Raw genomic sequence first — 22,326 nt, 5'->3', positions numbered from 1 at the left:
GCTAAAATGTTCTCAAATACAGACAAATCACCGAATGGTTGAGGTCAGAAGGCAGTCCTGGAGATCATCTAGTCCATCCCTTCTTGCTCAAAACCAGGTCAAATAGAGCAGGTTGATCAAGGTCTGGTGACGTTTTGAATATCTCCAAGGGTAGAGACTCTGTAGTCTCTGGGTCCTCTCTGGGCAACCCGTTCTAGTGTTTGATCATGTTGACAATTAAAAATCTTTCCCTCATGTTCAAATGGAATTTGCTCTATTTAAAATAGAGCCAGTTGCCTCCTTTCTTCTCACTGGATACCTGAGAGAAGAGTCTGGGTCCATCTTTACTCCTCCCTGCCCACTTCCTCTCCCTATCAGGTATTTATACACACTGATAAGATTTCCTCCTGAGCCTTGTCTTCTTGAGGCTAAACAATTTCATCTCTCTCCTCATATGATAGATGCTTGAAGTTGTTAATCATATTTGTGGCCTTTCGCTAGGTACTCCCCAGTATGACAATGCCTTCTCTTGTACTGGGGAGTCCATAACTGGACACAGCACTCCAGATGTGGTCACACTAGTGCTGAGTAGAGGGGAAGAATCACCTCCCTAAGCCTGCTGGCAACTGCAGCCCAGGATGCTGTTGGCCTCCTCTGCCACAAGGGCACATTGGTGGTTCATGGTCAACTGCTTGTCTGCTAGGACCTGCAAGCCCTTTTATGCCAAGCTGCTTTCCAGCTGGTCAGTTCCCTGCCTGTGTGGATGCGTGAGCTTATCCAGGTGCTGGTCTTGCCATTTCCCTTTGAACTCAATGAGATTCTTCTCAGCCCATTCTTCCAGCTTGTTGAGGTCTACTCTCCTGTATATAAACTGCACCTCCCAACTTTGTATTATGGGCAAACTTGCTGAGGGTGCACTCTGCTCCATCATCCACGTCATTAATGATGATCTTGAATAGTACTGGCCCCAGTCAAGGTCCCTGGGCTACTCCACTAGCAAGTGGCTGGCCTCCTGCTGGACTTTGTGCTGCTGATCATAACCCTTTGAGCGGCCAGTTTTCAGTCCAGTCATGGTCCAGTTATCTGCTCCATGCTTAATCAGTCTTTTTATGAGGGTGTTATGAAGACATGCATGCAGATCTACAGGAGGACAGATGTTTTCTTCTTGAATGTATGTGTATCTAAGAGATGGGTAGAGATTGTGGTCTGGATGTGACTGTCTACTTATTCCACGCCCTTTGCTAAGAATAGCCAGTGTGAAAACTAAGGAAGAAGTCAGGCTTGAATGACAGAGAAAACTGTAGAAACAACTTTGTCTTCGCCTTGTAGAGAGGCAGATGGTTTAAAGTTAATTGGGAAGATAGTGTGTATTTGGTCATGGTAATTTCTTCTCTGCTGGATTTGTTCCTGATGGTATTTTACTCTCAGTTCTTCCAAGTGAATTAAAACATTTTAGGATTTAAAAACTTTTACAGGAACCCAGCAGGCAATCTGTATTTAATCTTTTAAAAAAAACTTCTGATTTTTTAAGTCTATTCCACAGTATAATGAGAATTACGCCTATGCAATATTCCTTCTTGGCAGTTGATGAAATATGTGACAACTAGCAATGTTAATATATTACCATATACTGAAATGCAAAATAATTTTAAAAACCCAACCACAAAAACCAAAACACTGAAAAAAAAAGTCTTATTTGGTGCTTAACTCATTTTGGTTTGTTGTAGGATGGAGTTCGTAAAGGCAAGTTTGAAGATGGCTTATCTAACCATTCTGAATCTGTCCTGAGTATTAGCACAATTGCCTCTGCTATTGCTAATGCTTCCTCCAGTGCTGATCCTTCCCATCTAGCTGCTATGATGATGGCACTCTCTAATAAAAGTGAAAGAACATGTTTCCTTCCTGGAATTGTTAGAGAGGCGGAACTCTCTGCTAATCAGGTATTATCCAGCAATGTGGAAAATAGTGCATTTGATATGGAAAAATACCTCAAAAAAACAGATGAGGTTGGACATGAAAGCGAATATGAGAGTATTGTGAAACATGAAGCATCTGTCCAGAACCTTATGCCTGATACCTTTTTACTGAGTAAAGATAAAAATAATGATACTCTTGCAGAAGACTTGATAAATAATCATAGCAAGCAGGAAGAAATAGAGAAGCGACTTCTGGATTATTTTAGTGAAGAAAATGATATTCAGAATTTCTCTAGTCTGTCTGGTGTTCCCAATCATGAAGATGTAACTGCAAATAGTGTTAAATATTCAGAGAAGTTGTCAGATTTAGTAAATAATAAACATTTACAGTCAGTGAATGCTGATCTTAAATCAGAAATGCTCAATACCCAAACCTCATCTACTGGAAATGACACACAAACATGTGGAATTCCTTTAGAAGCAAAAGTGGAAGTGGCACAGAGAAGTCTGCTTGCATACCACACCAATGATCTCACTAGTAGATGTTGTGTGAGGGAAGACACAGAAACAGTAGATCAAGCAACAAATGCTGTGCCTGAACCATGCAATGATTTGGTGGAAAGAAGTACAGGAAACACTCTTTCACTCAGCAACTTAAAACCTGCCAAGCAATCTAGTAAATATGGCTCAGTAAGTCCTACAAAAGCGAAGCCTATGCAGAAATTGAACAATGATGAAAAGAAGCAAAATGCAAAAATAGAGAAGAGAGACAAAGATGCCAGTACTGTTTGTGGTGGGAATGCAAAACATGTAACTTTTGAGAAGGTCTCCCCAACTTCCCTGAATAATGCTGGTAAGTAAACCTATATAAATGTAACCTGTTGATGAAAAGGCTTTTCTTTACAGACGTGTGCAGTGTACTTAAATACTGTTATTCAATTCTTTTTGTTTACTAGAGCATAAACCTGAATGTGACTTGCAGCCTCTAGAGGATGAGCAGTATAGCTTCAGACCTTCAACTTCACCACTAATCCACTCTTCTCCTAGTGAGACTTCTGGAACAGCGTTTTCAGGGTAAGTCTCTTGGTGCAGGTTATAAGAATTATTAATGCTTCTTGAGGAATTTAGTTTGAATGTTGCCCTTGATCTCGGCTTATAGAAGATCTGTATTAGGCTAAGACTTCATTCTTAGACTAAACTTTCTTTTTTTATTTTATTATGTGTATGGGGAAGCAGTCTTAAGCAATCATTAACTTTTTATTTTCCTCACTGGCTTGATGAGACAAAGATGCTGGATAGAACATTGCAGTTTCTGCTCAGGATTACCTAGTAATGCAAGAATATAAAACATTTAGCCTGTTAGGTAGTCATATACCTCAGAAACATAAACCTTTGTGTTGATGGAGTTATGAGACCTCATATTTAGTTACTCTAGAACAACTAATAATCTGTTACAAATAAACCTCTTTGGGTGTTATGATGTTAACAATATGACAACAAAGCTTGGCATTGTCGAGACCAATGAGGATGTGTTTTTATAAACATGTATTTCATTCACTTTGGTTCCCGGATTCATACCACTGCTTGTTGTGAGAGAGGATGGTTACAAATATTTGTATTGCTTTTGACCACTTCATATTTTGAAGCTGCAACTTGTCTAAGATTAAAGGCTTTCTTAGCAACTGAAAGGGCAATATTTTTTAATTGAGCTCCTATAACAGTAAGTGTTATATAAATTATAAGATTACAACTAAGTTAATTGTGTAGTCTTAAACATACAAACATGGCCAGTAGCCAATGGCTATATACATTCTCTCAAAAAGAAGAGGCAATGGATTTATTTGCCTTAACTTTTAAGTTCAGCTTGATATATAACTACAGTTAGTGTGTTGTACATGATGTTAGAATTACAGGCTGTCTGGCATTTCTCAGAAGTTAAAATGTGCAGAAGTACGTGTGTTTTTGCAAGTGTGTTATATAGACATCAGGATTTCCAGTTAAAATTGTCAGTGACTTTAATTGGTTTTATGTTATCTTTTCTTGTTAGACAAAGTGCTGAGAGGTCCCTTGTTTTCAGGTGTGTGACATGATAATCTCAGCAGTGAGTAGGAGAATACTAATGTGTGATGCCTGGGATGTTGAATGATTTCATTTTATGTTCTTCCATCTAGTTAGATACAAATGTATTGATTCACCTTATTTCTTTTAATAAGTTGTGTTGTTTCTGTGACCTTAGCATCAGAGTTCAGTTGTGGAACTCTGATGCTTTGCCTTACGGACTTACATCTAATGAAAATGAGTTCTATGTACATCAAAGCCAGAAGTTGTAAAGGTTGATTGAGAGCTGATTTGTCGTTTCTACTGACTGTGCTAAACAGAATGGCTAAGTAAGTTGATTTTTAGAATAGTATAGCTAAACGTGTAGCATTGATTTTTCTTGGGGGTAGCATTAGAAATATGTTCAATACTGATGTACTTTTGAATCTGTTTTTCAGGTCTGAAACTGACTTTACTTGCACATCATGTTATCAGGAGAGTCTACTACCTCAGTCAGTTTACTCAAGTCCTAGCATGAGCAGATTAACATATGTCTCTGCATCTGACAGTACCCTTAAGAATACGGCTGTAATACATAATCCAGAGACATACTGGGTAAGAAAATCAAACTGTAAATATGTATTAATTTCCTTTATTGAAAATAAACAAAACAACACCTCTCCCTCACCCCCAAACCAAACCCTTAAATGGTCAAAATAATTTTAAATTAGAAAAGCCTAAGAGCTTTGGAACAGTTTAGGACATGCTGTGCATAGGGAAAAGGTATTCTGCTTCTCCCCCACTCCAGAGTTTCAGAAATTTAAATTCTGAGATAGATTGTGTTAAATGCACAAACCCTAATGAATATAAACATAGTAATTCTTCGAATGTTTCACTAACTTTTTTCAAAAGTTAGAGTTGGTGTATTTTTTTCCTTTTGATTCCTTCCCCCTGCCCTCCCCAATTGCTTGCGAAGTCATTCTGTTCTTGGAATGCAGTGCAGGACTCCAGTAGTAGTTTGTAGGATCTATTATCTGCTTTCATCACTCCTGGGGCTCCTTTTCTGCTCAGCTTCAGCTGTTAGGAGAATATTGCCCCCCCTCTGTTTTTTTTTTTTTTCCTCGGAGAAATGTTTATAACTATGTATTTTAGCTTTACTTATTTTTGCAGGACTAAAGCTATCATTTTCTACCTCTGACAGTCATTCTGACTGTTCTTACTGCTTTAGCAAAGAGTGTACTCTGGGAATGAAAGTTTTGTTCCGACTTGCAATTTTATACTGATTAAGATAATTGGCATTCTTTCATCTAAATCCAGGGGTTCCTTGGAATCTGGAATCTTTCTGCTATGCCGCCTCTTTTCCAAAGTGTGTGGAAATGTGGATGGAACTTTAAAAAACAAAAACCAAAGAACCTGAAAAACCTCTCTGACTGCATCCATATCTGTGTAAATCTGAGTAGTTACACTTATTTTGTAATATCTTTCAGTTGTGGATTCCTCTAACACAGAAAAGAGAAATGGTCTCTACTATGCTTGCTTTTTTTTTTCATTTGCAGAGGGTGAGGCTTTTCAGGACTGGTGGCTAGTGAAAGCTTAGTGAAGCCTTCTCTTCCTCCTGTAGGAGCACCAGCAGCAATGTTTCTTCATGCTGAAAGTATCAGGAAGAAGGAAGCTTGTGTTCTGGCCCATTTTGTTCTAGGTCTAGTTGCTCAGGTTACACAGGGAATATCTGTTCATTCCTAGTTGGAATTGCAGTTCTGTAGGAAGGAACCCAAGGGCAAATTTTAAATGGGTGTTTGCTTGCAGTCAGTGCTGGCCGTAGCTCTTGGGTCTGATTCATGTTTGAAATGCATGTGGTTCTGAATTCCTGTCATTTCATGCAAACGGGTGGCTCTTGATGCTTTGATGTAGCATGGTGAATACTAGTTGCCCCTCTGTCTTGAAGAGATGTTCTCTTTGGGTAGTCTTTGTTCCCCAGGGCAGTTTAGCAAGGAGACCCTTAAGTACTTCGCTGAAGTTTTACATTTGTATTAGGAGTACCTTTACAAGTCCCATTTATAAGGCTGCATTATTAGTTTTTTCCTTTGGGTTAGTAATCTTTTACGATGAGAGAGACCGATAGATCTTCATCATCTTTGTACTTGTTAAGAGCCACCTACATGTCCCTTGCCTGAAGCTTCTTAAAGACAAGAAGAATGTTTGTATTGGTATTATCTTCAGATCTGAATACTTTCTATAGCACAATCTGTTTAACTAGTGGTGCCCTCTCACCTGAACACTAGGGTCAAGTTGTCAGTGTTGCATGATTAGGTTTTTTTTATTTCTTCTTTGGTTGATTTGGCCTGGTGAACCATCTCACCTCAGACAGCTGCCCTGAATTCCCTTTTTAAAGGATTGTAAACAGCAGCTTACTTTTTTACAACAATCCAAACAGCTACTTTATTGTTCTTTCCCCTTCTTTCACGGACCTTTCCCTGTTTCCCAAGTCCTACTTACTTAAGCTGAACAATTGCTTTATATGTAGATACTTTTCATGATTTTGTGTAGCTCTCTTGTTCCTATGTCAGAGTTCTCTAGGTACACCTGCCCTGAGCTGATGTCTGATTGCTTTGATACCACACTGTCTAGTTTTGGATTTGAACTTTTAAATATTAGTTTGAAACTCCAATTTTGAAAATGGAATCTGTGAACCAGATGTACTTCACAAGAAAAAAATTAATCTTTGTAGCACATCTAAAGAACACTTTATTTTTTCAGATCAGTAGAGGAAATACCTGGAGTTCCGTCTACTGTACTGTGAGGACTGCCAAGCGTGATGCCAGTTGTGGGAGGGTGGTTCTCCCTTGGTCAGTCCTCCTCCACTGATTAGTGCCAATGCTATTATTAGTAGCTATGAACAGCGCATGAGAGGGTGTAATCATTTCTGCTCTTGACAGTTAACCCAAGAGGATATTCCTTGAAACACATTTGTGTGTATGTATATCTAGGGTTTGTACTTCTTTTTCTCTTGTTTTGATTTCTAAGTACAAAAATCCCAAGGCTCTGAGATGTACTCCTTCCACCTACACCATGCATACCTGCCAAAATGGAAGGTCTTTGGTCTTGAAAGGTTCTTTGTGTGAGTGCATAAAGAGTTTGTTGGTGCATTTTCATGCATCTCAAACTAATTCTTTTTGAGTAATGATTTGGTTCAGGGCCACTCAGCTTTTTATTTTTTTTTCTTAAAAAGCTGGCAAGCATGTCTTTAGTGGTGTGGTTTTTTTTCCCATTTAAAAAAAAAATCTGCTGTGATGTTACTGTAACTTACTGCTTCTAGGTCCTTAGCTTTTGCTAATAACCCTAACTGCAAATTTGATACCTAACCACATCAGCTTTTTGTTAGTGGAGTCTTAATACTTGGGGATTCTCATTTCTTGTTAGAAGAAAGTTAGACCTTAGTGAGCACCTTTGCATTCGAGAAAGTAATAAAGCATATGGAGAGAAATCATCTATACCAGACTTGGATGCTGCTATTTAGGATTGATTCTGTCAGAAATAGCATTGCCAGCAGGACTAGGAAAGTGATCGTCCCTTTGTAGTCAGTGCTGTTGAGACTGCACCTCAAATAGTGTGTTCAGTTTTGGGCCCCTCATTACGAGAAAGACATTAAGGTGCTGGAGAGTGTGCAAAGAGGAGCAACAAAGCTGGTGAAGGGTCTGGAGAGCAGGTCCTCAAAGGAGTGGCTAAGGGAACTGGGGTTGTTTAGCCTGGAGAAGAGGAGGCTGAGGGGAGACCTTATCTCTGTACAACTACCTGAAAGGAGGTTGTAGCGAGGTGGGTGATGGTCTCCTTTCCCTATTAACAAGTGATAGGAAAAGAGGAAATGGCTTCAAGTTGCTCCAGGGGAGGTTTAGGTTGGATATTAGGAAAAATGTCTTCAGGGGAGGTGTTACCAAGCATTGGAACAGGCTGCCCAGGGAAGTGGTTGAGTCTCCATCCCTGGGGGTATTTAAAAGGCATGTAGATGTGGTGCTTGGGGCATGGTTTCGTGGTGGACTTGGCAGTTCTAGGTTAATGGTTGGACTTGATGATCTTAAAGGTCTTTTCCAACCTAAATGTTTCCATGATTCTTTCATTTTTAAACATGAAAATCTCTGGTATTGGATCCAAACACAGTAAATAAAATCCACTGCAGGCTTTGTTTTTTGTTTTGTTTTAGAATATCTGTGAACCTGTCAGTGAGTTCAGGAATCTGCTCCCTTTTCATACTACACTTACTTTTCCACAGAATGACTTTATAAAATCAGTGTTAAACGATTTTGGTCTAGTGGAAGCTCTCTTAGTTGGTGGTAACTTCAGAAAGCAGAGCATTCTTCTGGCGTTAATGCCTAGTGTGGTGGATTGATGCCAGCTGATGGCTGATTCACCCCAGAATTGCTTGCTCACACCCTCACAGTGGGATGGAGGAGAGAGTTGGAAGAGCAAAAGGGTGGGATGGGTGACTGGTGGATTGAAATAAACACAGTTTAGTAAGTGAAGGAAGGGATGGGGGGGAAAAGCAATGCAAAAGCAATCAATTGCTACCGGCAGACCAATGCTCAGCCAGTTTCCAAGCAACAGCTGCTTTGGAAAAATCACACCACCCCCCACCCCCCTCATTTTTGATGCTGAGCATGATATGACATGGTATGGATTCTCTCTTTGGTCATCTGGGGTCAGCTGTCCTGACCGTGTGCCCTCTCTACCTCTTGCTCACTCCCAGCCTACTCTCTGGTGTGGCAGAGGGAGAAGTGGAGGAGGCCTTGCCACTGTGCAAGCACTGCTCAGCAATGGTTAAAACAGTGGTATGTTATCAACATCGTTGTGGTCACAAATCTAAAAATGCAGCACCATAGGGGCTACTATGAAGACAACTAACTCCATCCCAGCCAGACCCAGTATACCTAGCTAGAATGTGACTTTAGACAGCAAACAGGTTGAAGCTGCAGGCTTTCTTTTTCAAGGTGAGGAGCCACAGATGTTACAAAAGCAAAACTTCAGACAAGACTTGACAAACTTTATTATTTATATTCGATAGCAATACTGGTGTTAAGGTCTGTCTTGTTTTATGTACCCTATTTGCTTTTCTAAAATTTGTAATACCGCATATTACACTTGTTTACTAGAGTGAAAATGCTAGTGAACTGAGCACAACAATAATTAGAGCCAGCCCGACTCCTTCGCAGGAACATACAAATGAAAATCTAGAAGACCACTCATGTCAAAGAAACAGAAAAGCACTGCTTAGTACTGACCAGAAATCAGAAGAAAATGAACTTGCAGGCCTTAACAGAAAGCTTGATGGTGACCTGGGTGAAGAACTGTCCACAGGTTTTCTGAAGAATGAAAAGCAGCTTGCATCTATTCCTTCAAATGTAGCAGCAAATCATAAAGAGCTAGACCATGTTAAATCAGCTTTACCAAGTAAATTCTGCATCTTTCAGCCACTTTCTGTTAATGTTGACTCACAAGAAGTGCGTCAGGATCAAACAAGCAAAGCACAGAGACAAGGATTGCCATCCTTGAATGTATTACCTGTATATGCTGGATTAAACACGTACATGCCATTCAATCAAAACTCATCTGGTGAACAATATGTTCCTATTTCAAGCTTTAAATCCCACATCACTACCTCTGAGAGTCAAGCAATTTCTTCTTCTGTTCCCACATTGCTTACAGGATGTTCTCTTGCAACGACTCCATTTGCACAACAGCATCTGGGAAATATACCATCTACTGGAAATACTGTTTTGTCTCAGTTTCATGGCTGCAGCTCTGCAGGTTTTGGTCTGCCAGCAGGGCTTCCTTGTTCTGGTATCACAGCAGGACATGTTGAGAATCCACTTATGGTAGGAGTTCCGTTAGGTCAAAATATTGGTCCTGGCTCTTTGGGTGCAACTTCACTTTGTAATGCACACTCTAGTTCCTGGAACAAGAATATCTTAAATATAAAGTCATGTACTGGACAAGCTCTCGGAGTTGGCAAAAACGAATGGGAGTTGACGAAGTCACCTGGTATTGGTAAGTGTGTTGTTTAGAGTGTGTTTAAATGACAGCTGTAGACAAGAATGGTGATAATGATGATGCTAATATTATAGTAAATAAATTTAAGATGACTGCTAAGTGTAACCACAATTATTCTTTATGCAAGCTTCATTATCTTTAAAAAGTATTACTAATTTTCCTTATTTAATTATGTTCCCTGAATCTGATGTCTATTCTTATAGACCCCCTAATGGTCTTAAAAGACATTTTTCATAATCCAGAAGAATTCCAGCGTTTAGTGGCTTTGTGTTTGTTTAAAGGATCTAGAACTGTCTTTCATAGGAAAAAGAGAAATCCTAGCTGCAGTTTGTGCTAGGCAAGACAAGTCATGCTCTAGAAATTCAGTTGTATTTTATCTGGAATGTAGATGTCATTTCTGTCTCCAGCCTAACTTGGTATTAGCAGTCAGTTAAGCCAAAATATCTGAGGAGGAGAGTGGAGGGCTTAAGCTGTTTTCTGGTTATGAAGGGGAAAGACAAGCTGCCAAATGCCTTCAGTATTTCCTGCTATTTCTCTGGATCTTGATTTAGCTCTAAACCTAAGCAATGCAAATAAGTTTGAAGACTTCTTTTAAACTATCATCTCTTCAGTTGTTTTTTGCTATACTTTTTTCTGGCTCATTCTTTCAGATGAGAAACAACAAGCTAGTAGGGTTGAAGGTTTGAATTTGTGACAGTTTATAGATTATTTTCTGTTTGTTGGTTATTCTAAATCATTGATCTTGTTAGTACATTTTAAAAGAGTAAAATTTGAACAATCTTACTCTCTGCCTGTTTTTAATATACATAATTTCTAGGGTTTTGTACGTGTTTTTGAACTCTGGATTTTTTTGTGTAGTCTAAACTTGATTTTTGGCAAACTTGAGTTTCTGAACTTAATTTCCAGCGATGCTAGTCTTAGTTTATATTTTCGCCTCCATACTTACGCTAAATTTTCTTTTTTGGAGGGCAATAAGAGTGTGTGGCTTTAAAATAAAGCTTGTTGCTCAAGTAACTAAAACTACTTCAGGTGATTAGGTGTGTCTTTAGCTGAGAAGTCAAATTTCTAATTTGACATGAGTACCCATTAGGGGGTTTCTGGGTGTAATGAAAGTTAGCCCTCAGTGTGCCGGAGAACTCTTACCTCCATTTGAGTTTTGGGTTGTCATTATAATGTTGCAGTTCCTCTGAAAGTGATATATTGAATATTTTAGAAGTGAGGACTTCCTGGAATTAAAATAACTGGAGCAAGATTTTTTTGATGACTGCAAAAATCTATAGCAAAAATCTACTTACTCTAGGAGTACTCAGTATGTTACTGAAAAATGCGTTCAGGCATTTTCTGCTGCAGAACAGTTATACTCTGGCAAAAAAAAAATATTTTTCCTTTTGGCTGGTGTAAATGTTCTAAGGACATTGTAATAATGATATTAAAATTTTCTGTGTTGGGCTAATACTGATGAAATTGTGAACACTGAGTATTTTATATAAGGTGTGTGTGTCTATATGTGGGTATAACTTTGTGGGTTAATGTCTGCATGGGTTGTGCTATTTCCAGAAGTGTTTTTGTTTGTGACAGTAGAACTCCAAGTAAGATGCAAATTAGAAACAGTTGATTGAAATTCTGAGTATCAGGCTTGTGGAAACCATTCTTATGAAAACTGTAGGAGACAAACATTTCTTTGCCATAATGAAGCATTAGTCAAATGAGTTTATCAACTTGACGTGGTGGCAGCCTGAGTACTGATTTGTATTTTGGGTACTTGGAACTAACAGGAGCATATTTTCTTCCAAAGGACATGTAAAAGTACCAGAAGAATTGAAGTTCCCTAATGCCTGTTGTGTGGGAATTGCATCACAGACGGTTCTTAGCATTTTTAATCCAACTGAACGATGGTTGCAGGTCAGCATTGGAATACTCAGCGTTTCAGTTAATGGGGAAAAGGTAAGAGATTATTTTAATAAAGCTATAGGAATAATGCAGTAATCTTATCAGCTGTCATGTAAAATTAGAGCCCTCTGTACAGATTTGTAATTTTACCCCATTTTATAGTTAATATGCACAAAAGCAGTGCCATCCTCTTTCAGCCAGGCCACCTTAGTCCAGCAAGTAGGCATAGAGAGGTAAATGCCACATGACGGGATTGACTTTTAGAATTGTTTTGCGTGCATAAAGTGTGGTAGGTTTGAATTTACTGTTTATTCATTCCTACCTTTGTATGCAAGAAAAGTCAGCCCTCAAAAAAAAAAAAAAAAAGCGTCTGCACTGAGCACTGTTACTGCTAAAACATTTTGTGCAGTTTGCTCCCATTTTTCTTGAAATCAGGAGATATTGTGTGACAATGAGAAATATTTGGAGCAGGCTTCAAGCTAGATGGGTGGTTCTGTGGGTTATATGTAGCTTGTAGGGCGTCTTGTGCTTCAATTTTATTAAATTCTATCTACTTTTATCATCATAGTAATAGTTCCAGAGGTAAAAGAATCTCAAGAGCATGAGAATGAGTTAGATTAAAGGCCTATCAGTATACTTTAATTTCCTTTACTGATGAATACTCTTAGTAGAGAAGAATATAACAACAGAACAAGCATAGTATACTCTGAGCTTCTAGCATTTTGATGCTTGGGAAGTTTTGAGCTAGATGTTATTTCTATTCTTATTAGTTTTTGGTGGACTGCTCTTTATCTAGTTAATATTTTAAAATTTTGTAGTGTTGTCCACAGTTCAGTTCGGTTATAGATTCTATGCACTACTGCTTTTTTCCTTTTTTTAATCTGTTTCTTGCTGGTTTTGTTTCATGGTCCTTATTACTGAGAAAAATACGGACAATAATTTGCTTTATATATTGCTGCTTGTGAGTCTTCTAAATCCTTATCATATCCCTCCTTAGGTATATTTTTTCCAACAGATGTAGCACATCTTTCTGGTTTTGATCTCGTTTTTTCTGAGTATTTCCTCTTTGAAAACCACCAAATCACAATTCTGTGTTTGTGTGTGTATTTATATATATACACGTGTATATTAGAATTAAGATTTCTTACGTATTTTTTGAGTGAGTATCATGGGGGTCTTATGCAGCTCTTCAGACCTGAGATTCTGTTGTACCAGGAGGTGATTTTTTTTCATGAATTACTTTACGGTTGACAGTCCCATTTACAGTTGTTTTCATGAATATATATACATGATACATTTAATTTGTTTGCTACACAATACAATTAAAAACCATTTTTTTCAGTCAAGTTAACTCAGAGATACACTGAGTATGACTTGCAGTCTATCACTTGTGCTTGAAGATTATCTATGAGTATGTTCACAACAGAAAGTTTAAGGCATCTGTACTAGGATTTACTGGTGACCTCTATCCACTGACCTTTCCATTATTCGTCCCCCACACCTTTTTCTCCCATCGTTGGTGCTTTCTGCCATCAAGCAGATTTGGCTTTATTTATTTTGCTCCTGTCCTTTCTCAAAAATCAGGGTTTTACTTATGAATTCACTTTCAGATATAAGAAATAATATAATCCCAGTGTTAATATTTCACTAGATGCTCGAAAGAAACCCCAGCAACTTTCAGGCTGACTGACCTAACTCTTTAAATTAAAAGAGAATGCGTACAGTTGAGTGAGATGGAATTTGGACATGAATATGAAGATGCAATAATGACTATTGAGCAAAACCATATACCAAATGTCTGGTGAGCAGCCAGTGCCGGAGAGATGTGATATTTTGAAAGAAGCTGTCCTCTGTCAAGAGGCCTGTTGAAAATAACAGAGGTTTTGTTTTTCAGGTGGATCCTTTGAAATACCAATGTCTGGTTTTCAAGAACAAAACAATTGTAGGACCATATTCTACCAATGATCTGAAAATACTGTTCTTACCTTGCCATTCGGGGATCTTTCAGTGTATTCTCAATGTTTCATCCTGGCCAGTTTCTGCAGACGCTGAGACAATCATTCAGGCAGAAGCTTTGGCAAGTAGGGTAGTTTTGACAGCAGTCGCTGAAAATCCTAATCTAGAAGTAAGTAGCTGCTTATTATGTTTTGTTTTGGTGGTTTTTTGTTGGAATTTTAGAAATAATTTGATACTGGAAAATAATAGGAATGCAAGGTTGTTCCTCAAAGGAACATGGGTTTCTTATGTTTGGAGTAGGGAGAGAATATAGGATAATGTTGGACAAGCTTATATAACTATCTGGGACACTTCAGTTGTGGAAGAGCACCTAGCTGGAAATGAAGAATTACTATGCAACTGTCTGAAAAGAATAAATTGAAAGGTATTACTTTTTCATCATTAAAAGAATGGATGAGATCTTAAATATCTAATGCTTTCTAAGTATCTGCTATGTTGGATACCATTGGGCATTAAAAAGTAACAAGACCCATTTATTTGCAACTGTAAGGGTTTCTTTATTTTTCACGTCAAGTACGCTTTGTTTTGGCTTCTCATTACTTTCAGCTTATTTATGGTTGTAGAGAATATTTTGTTTTGGACTAATTAAAACTTACAAGTAAGTGGATGTATAGAATGCTTTGTCTTCTGTCTTATCATGAAGAACAACAAGATAGGAGACAGTGTGACATTAAGAACTAAATCTGGCTTTATGTAGTCCTAAATTTAAGACTATGGACAGGCAGAAATGGGCTTGATAGTACTTTTGGAGGTGGCTGAACAAATTTCATGGTAGTTTGTGATGTCGCTGATGATAGTAAAATTATGCAGTCATTAACCATAGCTAACAATTTGTTTTCATTTTAAGGTGATCTGTTAACCTGCTTTGTGATAAGTGTATGTTTTAAAGTAATGATATTCTAATCGAACACACATGAATGGATATAATCTTTTATGCTTCTTCCACAAATTGGAATTTAATTTTTAATCAATTTTTTAGATATAGTTTGCAAAATCCATCATTTACCCTGTTTTTCATGGTATAGTTCATTCAAACTTGATTCATATTTAAATAAAATTAAACCCTATGGCTTATCTCTGCATGTCTTGTTATATTCATGGGATTGGGAAAAGTAACAAATAAAAGCTGTATTTTGCTGCAGATCATGACTCTTAAGTGTTGTTACACTAACAAAAAATTAACAACTGCTTAGTTATTTTCTTAACTTTAAACTTGGTAAAATGACATTTTAACTATCTAAACCTGGTATTTCTTACTTGCTAGCAATAATCATAGTTTAAGTTTATTTGGATTTTAAATTGTGTACTGGTTTTGGTGGATAAATATTGCACTAAGATTGGCTTAACTGATTGAGGCAAAATATGTGGGAGATATCAAAAAGGGTTACATCTAGTTGGCTATCAAAGGAAATGTGTTTCTTAGACTCCTCCTATCCCTGGTAGGAGGTGTGCGTTGTATGTGGGTATAGCATTAAGAGGGTGGAATAGGTGCATAACATCCTTACTTTCCTGGTGCTTTTGTATGGTAGTGTGTCTTGGAGGTTTTCCTTCCTTATAAACTCTGCTTTGCCTTAAAACCAGGTGGAAACAGGAAAAAGAGATTATCTGGATTTTGGTGACTTGACTTCTGGCAGTTGGAAGGCTCTTCCACTAAAACTTGTCAACAAAACCCATGCTTTTGTGCCCATTAGACTTATTATTAATGCTGTAAGTACAGTAAACTTCCTGTATGTGAGAGTTAACTTCTTGTGACACTGAATTTTAATACCAAAACACTTTATGCTGCATGTCATTAAGGAACATACCCTGGACACTAGTTGTGAGATTCCCAAGAAATCTTTGGTTAGTCAGGGAATAATTTTTTTTTTGTGATGTGGTAATCTGATTCAGCTATCATGGTACCAACCCAAATGCTTCTGGGAGAGGTGCAGGGTTTTGTTTAGTGGTTTGGTTTTTTGTTTGTTGTGGTTTTTTTTCTTTTCTTACAGCACAGCCATGGACTGCTGCCTCTGTGTTGCCTTATTTGAGAGCATAGGGCAGCAGATAGAAAAGGGTTGTGTTGCCTTCCCTCTGAGAAGGTGGAGATGTATTTCACTGTTCAAGTGGAACATTGACTCTTCAAACAAGCAGCCAAACTTGCTTCGTAGCAAGTTTAACATACTCTTTCTTCCTCTGAAGGAGCAAGAGCAGGACTCTTTACTCTGTCCACTTTGCTTCCCACTAGACAATAATACAGCCTGTATTGTAGGCTACAATATGCTCGTCTGCATCTCTGGCAAAGCAGATTTCAGATTTTTGCTAGGCTGGCTGCTGTTTTGTGCTGTGGGAGGAGCTGGTCTTGTTTCTTTGTGTGTGGGTGTCAAGGTTTTAGCTGGGATAGTCAATTTTCTTCACTGTAGCTGGCATAGTGCTGTGTTTTGGACTTACTATGAGAATAATATTGATAACACACCAGTGTTTTAGTTGTTGCTAAGTAATGCTTGTACTAGTCAAGGTCTATTCCAGCCTCTCATGCTCTGTCGGGTGCACAAGAAGCGGGGATGGGCGGGGGCACAGCCAAGACAGCTGATCCAAACTGACCAAAGGAACATTCTATATCGTAAGATGTCATGCCCAGTATATTTAATGGGGGGAGTTGGCTGGGGGAAGCAGCGATTGTAGCTTGGGGACAGGTGGCATCAGTTGGTGGGTGGTGAGTGGTTGCATCACCTTGGGTTTGGGTTTCTTCCCTCCTCCCAAGGCTTCACGTATCTCTCTCTCCCTCGTGTTATTTTTTTTTGTTGTATTATTATTTATTATTATTACTGTTTTATTTATTAAACTGTTCTTATCTCAACCCACAAGTTGTCTTACTTTGGCCCTTTGATTCTCTCCCCCATCCCACTGAGGTGAGGGGAGTAAGCAAGCAAGTGGCTGTGTGGTATTTAGTTGCTGACTGGGGCTAAACCACAACGGGGGGGGACAAGAAAGGACTGGCCTTGTGTTAAGACTGGATCAAGTCTAGTGAGATCGGTGACTAGTGAGGTTTGGTCTTGAACAGCCAAACTTCTTGAAGGCATGAACTAACCAGTTCTAGCTTATCCTCTCTTACTGCAGAATGGTTTCTGACTATTTTGAGAGGGTTTATAGGGTAGGGCTGGACTATCGCATACCAAACAAAACTACAGGCTAATCTTTGATTGTTTTTTCCAAACTACTTTAGATCATTCAGAACTTGCCTTGTATTTCTCAGCTTTGTCAGCATTATTGTTAGCTACAGTAAGAGATTTAATACTTCTAATACTTTATTTCTTTGACAGAATGCAGTAGCTTGGCGTTGCTTCACATTTTCCAAGGAACCAGTTAATCCTTCTAATGAACAATCACTTCAGATGGATGCAGTTTCTCAGATAGCAGCTCCGTCAGTTGTAAATCATGTGATACATGCAAGCTACGATGGGCAAGTGAGTAGTTTGTAGTTGACTGATTCTTCATGTTACTTGCTGTCTGAGATGACGCTTCTGATTATCTGGGTTGACAGCAATGATTTTTGGGGAGTTAACCTATTTAAGCAGTAGAGTTCTGTTGCTAGTTTTATTTTTTCGTTTCTCTTCAGTAATTCTTTCCCCCTCATAAAGTGAGTCAACTGATTTCTTTTTCAGGATCCTGAAGCTTTAACAGTTTGGGTTCTGTTCCATGCACCTAAGAAACAAATTCCTTGTTCAGGTATAGCAATTTGATTGTTCTTTCAACTAAAACAAATCTGACTTTTAATGTATGCATGTGTTAGAATTGCAGGAACAGGCTGCAAACTTGAAATGTTCCATCCTTGGTTTGTCTCCTAATATTTCCAATATTGCATTCAGTTTTAGTAACTGAAGGAGGGGGAATACTTCTGTGTCTTATCTTTTAGATGTTAACAGGGGTATTTATACTTCAGCATCAAACTGTACAAAGCAGTTATCTACTGCAAGGTGTGTGGAATTTGCTTTACTCCTTTTGCTGAAGGAATTAAATCATCACTGAAGAAAACATTGTGCTGGCTGCAAAAATAGATAAGAAATTTGAAGAAACCTCTGAGTTTTTCTGACTTCCTAAATAGTAAATAGGAAATAGTACATATATGAACTAATTTGGCTAGTATGTTAAGATGGTTTTTTGTTTGTTTTAGGGACAATTTCAGCCACATTTGACAGAAAGGTAAAAATGTTAAATAAGATCCTGTGGGACTTTATGTAAAGAAAAAAAGTGTTGCCAGGGTAATGGGGAGAGTTTCTGTTAATACCACCACAACATTACTATCCAATCTTAGCGTATTAGTTGAAGTGAGACATGTGTCCATAGGAATGGCCTTTGCTGCTAGCAGACTTCCTTGCTTTTGTTACTCATGAAATTGTTCCTAGATTCCTTGGGTCCAGCGGATGAGTTCTTGGCAAGAGTTGATGTGGAAGTGGATAGTCCAGGACCTAGCAGTGTAATTAAAAGTATTCCTCTCCGAGCAAGAGCTGGAACAGCAAGGATACATGCTCCAAAGGACTTACAGGTTTGCATGTGTTTACAAAGTGTTTTTTAATAATAGTTTGCCTCTTCTAGCCTACTTCTTTTGTAATGTTTGGTTTTGTTATATTTGTCGATACACATACATACTTTTTTTTATGTTTTCCAGACAATATATCTGTCTACTAGTGTGTGTTCAACAGCCAAACAGCAGCTGCCGTTGAAAAATGCTGGAAACATTGGTGTGTATTTGAAAATTAAGGTAGGTTGGCTTCTCCCTCTTGATAATGAGTTTTGTGCTTTTAACGTTGTATTGAAACTAGAGTCGAGTCTTGGAATCCTAGCTTAACTGAATGGTTTGACAAAAGGTTTGCAAGTTTACATAAGGGAATCTGGAGCACAGGTTATTTTTTCATCTATCCTTCCAGTTGCGAGCAGGCGACATTGGAAGAAACACATGGACATACATGGCACTGTGGCTGGTGTCAGCACCACAGTTTTGGGGTTTTCAATAATGGGATGGCCTACATAGCACCAGGCCTACTGCTGTCAGGTGGGATTCACCTTTCTCAAAGGGGAAAGAGGGTCTTTGCTCATGAGCTAGCAGGGCTCATTGACAGAGTTTTAAGCTAGACTTGAAGGGAGAGGGGGATAATATTAGGCTTGCCCATGACAAGCTGTTGGATGACACTCCAGGATTAGAGGGACGGGGTGCTAGCGAGGGCCCTCAGCCTGTTGCTCTGTGATGTGTTGGCTACACAGGAGCACAGGTGAAGCCTGAGCACACCAGTGAAATACCTCAGAGGAATTAAGGGGTGTTCCACTAAGAAGGTGACATGGCCGACGGTACAGCTGAACTGCCTCTGCACCAATGCACGCAGCATGGGCAACAAACAGAGGTTGGAAGCCACCGTGCAGCTAGAAAGCTACGACCTAGTTGCCATCACTGAAACTTGGTGGGATGAATCCCATGACTGTAATGTGGCTATCGATGGCTACAGGCTGTTCAGAAGGGGCAGGTGAGGAAGGAGGGGTGAAGGTGTTGCTCGCTACATCAAGAAATGGATAGAGCATGAAGAGCTGTCTGAAGAATAGCCACACGCAGATTGAAAGTGTATGGGTAATAATTAGAGACTGAGGCAACAAAGGGAACCTTGTGGTTGGTGTCTACTACCGGCCGCCCAATCAAGGGGAGCCTGTTGATGAAGCCTTCTTACTCCAGCCACAGGAGGCATCATGCTCACAGACTCTTGTCCTGCTGGGGGCCTTTAACCACCCTGACATCTGCTGGAAAAGTAGCGTGGTGAGCTGTAGGCAATCCAGGAGACTCCTGAGGATAACCTCTTAAGCCAAGTAATAGACAGCCCTATCAGAGGGGATGCGATACTGAACCTGTTGGTCACCAATGCAAGTGAGCTAATGGGTGACATCAAGCTTGAAAGCAGCCTGGGCTGCAGTGATCATGCACTGATGGAGTTCTCAGTCCTGAAGGATACAGGTGAGGCAAAGGCTAAAGTCAGGACCCTGAATTTTAGGAAAGCAAAATTCCAGCTGTTCAAGGAGTTAGTCAATAGGACCCCCTGGGAAGCTGCCCTCAGGGACAAAGGAGCAGAACAGAGCTGGCAGATCTTTAAGGAGGATTTCCACAGAGTGCAAGAGCTCTTGATCCCCAGGTATAAGAAATCAGGAAAGGAAGGCAAGAAACCAGCATGGCTGAGTTGAGACCTCCTGGTCAAACTGAGGGGCAAGAAGGAAATGCACAGGCAGTGGAAGCAGGGACAGGGATCCTGGGAAGAGTATAGGGACGCTGCCCGGTTGTGTAGGGATGGGGTCAGGAAGGCCAAGGCGTGCATGAAGCTGAACTTGGCAAAGGATGCAAAGAACAATAAGAAGGGCTTCTGTAGGTATGTCAGCCAGAAAAGGAAGGTCAAAGAAAGCGTACCCCCACCTTGATGAGCGAGGCTGGCGAACTGGTAACAACGGACGAGGAGAAGGCTGGGGTACTCAACAAGTTTTTTGCCTCAGTCTTCACTGGCAACCTCTCTTCCCACACCTCTCAAGCGGATGGACTGCAAGGTAGGGTGGGGCAGCAAAGTCCCTTGTGCTGTAAGAGGAGATCAGGTTTGTGACCACCTGAGGAACCAGAACATATGTAAATCTATTGGACCTGATGAGATGCATCCCAGAGTGCTGAGGGAATTGGTCGATGTAGTTGCCAAGCCACTCTTCATGATATTTGAAAAGACATGGCAGTCAGGGGAAGACCCTGGTGATTGGAAAAAGGGGAAATATTGCACCTGTTTTTAGAAAGGGTAGAAAGGAGGACCCTGGGAACTACCGACCTGTCAGCCTCACCTTGTGCCTGGGAAGATCATGGAACAGATCCTCCTAGAAGCTATGCTGAGGCACATGGAGGACAGGGAGGTGATTCGAGACAGCCAGCATGGCTTCACCAAGGGCAAGTCTTGCCTGACCAACCTAGTGGCCTTCTGTGATGGAGTGACTGCATCAGTGGACAAGGGAAGAGCTAAGGATGTCCTCTGTCTGGATTTCTGTAAGGCCTTTGGCATGGTCCCCCACAAGATCCTTCTCTCTAAATTGGAGATAGGTAGATTTGATGGGTGGACTGTTTGGTGGATGAGTGGTGTCCCTCAGTGGTCTGTATTGGGACCAGTACTGTTTAATATCTTCATCAATGACACAGTTGGGACTGAGTGCACCCTCAGCAAGTTAGCAGATGACACTGAGCTGAGTGGTGTGGTTGACATGCCTGAGGGATGGGACATATTTCCAATATTGCATACAGTTTTAGTAACTGAAGGAGGTGGAATACTTCTATGTCTTATCTTTTAGATGTTAACAGGGGGTTATTTATACTTCAGCATCAAACTGGGAACTGGACGAGCTCAAGAAGTGAGCCCATGTGAGCCTCATGAGGTTCAACAACACCAAGTGCAAGGTCCTGCACCTGGGTTGCGGCAACCCCTGATCTCAATACAGGCTGGGGGATGAAGGGTTTGAGAGCAGCCCTGCAGAGAAGGATTTGGGGGTACTGGTTGACAAAAAGCTGGACATGAGCCGACAACGTGCACTCGCAGCCCAGAAAACCAACTCTATCCTGGGCTGCATCAAAGGAAGCATAGTTTGAGGGATGTGATTCTGCTCTTCTGCTCTGCTCTGGTGAGACCCCACCTGGAGTGCTGTGTCCAGCTCTGGAGCCCTCAGCACAGGAAGGACATGGAACCGTTGGAGCAGGTCTGGAGAGTGGCCACAGAAATGATCAGGGGGTGGAACACCTCTCCAGTAAAGAAAGGCTGAGAGTATTGGGGTTCAGCCTGGAGAAGAGAAGGGTGCAGGGACACCTTATTGCAGCCTTTCAGTACTTAAAGGGGGCTTGTAGGAAAGATAGTGGCAGACTTCTTAATAACATGATAGGACAAGGGGTAATGGTTTTAAACTAAAGGAGGGGTGATTCAAACTAGATGTAAGGAAGAAACTTGTTACAATGGGGGCGGTGAAACAGTGGAACAGGTTACCGAGAGAGGTGGTAGATGCCTCATCCCTGGAAACATTCAAAGTCAAGTTGAACGGGGCTCTGAGCAACCTGATCTAGTTGAAGATGTCCCTGCTCACTGCAGGGGGCTTGGTCCCTTCAACCCAAACCATTCTAGGATTCTATAAAGAGGATGAAAGATAGCAGAGATCAGCTCATATAATTGGAAAAAGCATGTGGAAGTGTTGTTGCTCAGCTTTGCTTATATTTTTTTAACAAACATACTCTTATGATATTTAACATACTGATTTTAACAAGTGTATAAGAAATATCTAGAAGTAGTGAATCCTGTGCTGCACAGCAGTTGTTAAATAGCTAGTGACATAAAGCCATTTAGAGCAATGAGGAATATTAGCATTGGGAAACGCCTTTATTTTCTGACAAAGCTGTGTTAGTTTTTGGTGGACATCTTGCCAA

At 40.0% G+C, this 22,326-nt stretch overlaps 1 protein-coding gene across 1 annotated transcript in view; it reads left to right on the top strand.

Annotated features, from left to right (window-relative positions):
- Window positions 1-22,326, top strand: part of CEP192 (centrosomal protein 192) — a 94,754-nt gene that overhangs the window by 35,814 nt on the left and 36,614 nt on the right. The window contains exons 25-35 of the mRNA XM_075085791.1: window positions 1,707-2,748; window positions 2,852-2,969; window positions 4,391-4,547; window positions 9,077-9,971; window positions 11,770-11,918; window positions 13,759-13,989; window positions 15,462-15,587; window positions 17,180-17,323; window positions 17,522-17,585; window positions 18,263-18,402; window positions 18,526-18,618. Of these exons, the coding sequence (XP_074941892.1) occupies window positions 1,707-2,748; window positions 2,852-2,969; window positions 4,391-4,547; window positions 9,077-9,971; window positions 11,770-11,918; window positions 13,759-13,989; window positions 15,462-15,587; window positions 17,180-17,323; window positions 17,522-17,585; window positions 18,263-18,402; window positions 18,526-18,618 (3,159 nt within the window). The remainder of the gene's footprint in view (window positions 1-1,706; window positions 2,749-2,851; window positions 2,970-4,390; window positions 4,548-9,076; window positions 9,972-11,769; window positions 11,919-13,758; window positions 13,990-15,461; window positions 15,588-17,179; window positions 17,324-17,521; window positions 17,586-18,262; window positions 18,403-18,525; window positions 18,619-22,326) is intronic.

Source organism: Phalacrocorax aristotelis, chromosome 2 (genome assembly GCF_949628215.1).
Source record: "Phalacrocorax aristotelis chromosome 2, bGulAri2.1, whole genome shotgun sequence".
Lineage (NCBI taxonomy): Eukaryota > Metazoa > Chordata > Aves > Suliformes > Phalacrocoracidae > Phalacrocorax > Phalacrocorax aristotelis.
Note: the sequence above shows the minus strand (reverse complement) of the source record. Positions and strands in the feature narration are given on the sequence as shown.